Raw genomic sequence first — 2208 nt, forward strand, 5'->3', positions numbered from 1 at the left:
TCCTGCATTCTGGAGATACGACTTGAAACAAAACAGAGGGAGAGCAATGGAGAGAAAAGAAAAAATGTGGTGGTCAAGAAAGAGGGTCAAAACAGCAAGGTAGAGCAGAGTTGGTAGAGCAGATCTGATTTCATTTGATTTGATTGTGCTTCATGATGGAAGGCTGATAGGCTCTACTATCCTACAGGAACACGCTCTTGATGCACACAATGCTTCCCAGTTCGGGTCCCCTTCTGTGTATTCTTTGCGGGACCACTCACCTTCTTGCTTTCTCTCATTTCAGGGTATCTACAGCTGCATCCATGGCGTGGCCATCGAAGAACGCCAGTCAGCAATGAACTCCCCCACAGCAACTATGAACAACACCCATTCCAACATCCTCCGCCTGCTTCGGACAGCCAAGAACATGGCCAACTTGTCAGGGGTCAATGGCTCACCACAGAGTGCCCTGGACTTTATCCGCCGCGAGTCATCTGTCTATGATATCTCTGAGCACCGCCGCAGCTTCACCCACTCAGACTGCAAATCCTACAACAACCCCCCATGTGAGGAGAACCTCTTTAGTGACTATATTAGTGAGGTGGAAAGGACCTTTGGCAATCTCCAGCTGAAGGACAGCAATGTGTATCAGGACCACTACCACCACCACCACCGCCCCCATAGCATTGGCAGCACCAGCTCCATCGACGGGCTCTACGACTGTGACAACCCGCCCTTCAATGCCCAGTCGCGCTCCATCGGGAAGAAGCCCTTGGACCTGGGGCTACCCCCTGCCAAGCACAGCCAGCTGGGTGACCTTTATGGCAAGTTCTCCTTCAAGAGTGACCGTTACGGGGGCAGCGGGACCCACGACGACCTGATCCGCTCGGATGTCTCTGACATTTCAACTCACACGGTCACCTATGGCAACATCGAGGGCAATGCAGCCAAGAGACGGAAGCAGCAGTACAAGGACAGCCTGAAGAAGCGCCCAGCCTCTGCCAAGTCCCGGCGGGAATTTGATGAGATAGAGCTGGCCTACCGCCGGCGCCCGCCCCGCTCACCTGACCACAAGCGCTACTTCAGGGACAAGGAAGGGCTACGGGACTTCTACCTTGACCAGTTTCGGACCAAGGAGAACTCACCTCACTGGGAACACGTGGACCTGACGGATATCTACAAAGAACGGGGAGATGAATTTAAGCGCGACACGGGAGGAGGAGGGGGTGGATCCTGCACTAACAGGGCCCATCACAAGCACGGCTCAGGCGAGTTTGGTGGAGGCAACGAGCACAAGCATGGCGTTGTGAGTGGGGTCCCAGCACCATGGGAGAAGAACCTGACCAATCTAGACTGGGAAGACCGGACCGGGGCTAATTTCTGCCGCAGTTGCCCTTCTAAGCTGCACAACTACACGCAATCAACAGTGGGGCAGAACTCCACCCGCCAGGCCTGCATCCGCTGTGAGGCTTGCAAGAAAGCGGGCAACCTATATGATATCAGTGAGGACAACTCGCTCCAAGAGCTGGACCAGCCGCCTGCCCCCGTGCCCGTGGCCACCAGTGCCACCTCCTCTTCCAAATACCCTCAGAGCCCTTCCAATTCTGCCTCCAAGGTGCAGAAGAAGAACCGCAACAAACTCCGCCGGCAGCACTCCTATGACACCTTTGTGGACCTGCAGAAGGATGACTCAGCCCTGGCCCCCCGCAGCGTCAGCCTCAAGGACAAGGGCCGCTTTTTGGAGGGGAGCCCCTACGCCCACATGTTTGAGATGCCAGCCAGTGAGACCACCTTTGCCAACAACAAGTCCTCAGTGCCCGCCACCAGCTACCACCACCATAACAACCCCGGCAGCAGTGGGGGCTACATGCTCAGCAAGTCACTCTACCCCGACCGGGTCACCCAAAACCCTTTCATCCCCACTTTTGGGGATGACCAATGCTTGCTCCACGGCAGCAAATCTTATTTCTTCAGGCAGCCTGTGGTGGCAGGAGGGCCCAAAGCCAGGCCAGACTTCCGAGCCATTGTCACCACCAACAAGCCGGTGGTCTCAGCCCTTCATGGGGCTGTGCCAGCCCGTTTCCAGAAGGACATCTGTATAGGGAACCAGTCCAACCCCTGTGTGCCTAACAACAAAAACCCCAGGGCTTTCAATGGCTCCAGCAACGGGCATGTTTATGAGAAACTCTCCAGTATTGAGTCTGATGTTTGAGTGAGAGGGGAAGAGCG

At 55.6% G+C, this 2208-nt stretch overlaps 1 protein-coding gene across 6 annotated transcripts in view; it reads left to right on the forward strand.

The window, feature by feature from the left end:
• GRIN2B (glutamate ionotropic receptor NMDA type subunit 2B) overlaps positions 1-2202 on the forward strand; it is a 222741-nt gene extending 220539 nt beyond the window's left edge. For all 6 annotated transcript variants that reach the window (XM_017737898.1, XM_017737897.1, XM_017737900.1 and 3 more), the window contains one exon: positions 284-2202. In XM_017737898.1, the coding sequence (XP_017593387.1) occupies positions 284-2191 (1908 nt within the window). In that variant the 3' untranslated portion in view covers positions 2192-2202. The remainder of the gene's footprint in view (positions 1-283) is intronic.
• Positions 2203-2208: the final 6 nt, after the last annotated feature.

The sequence above is a fragment of the Corvus brachyrhynchos genome, unplaced genomic scaffold, assembly GCF_000691975.1.
Source record: "Corvus brachyrhynchos isolate BGI_N302 unplaced genomic scaffold, ASM69197v1 scaffold56, whole genome shotgun sequence".
In the NCBI taxonomy this organism is placed as follows: Eukaryota; Metazoa; Chordata; class Aves; order Passeriformes; family Corvidae; genus Corvus; species Corvus brachyrhynchos.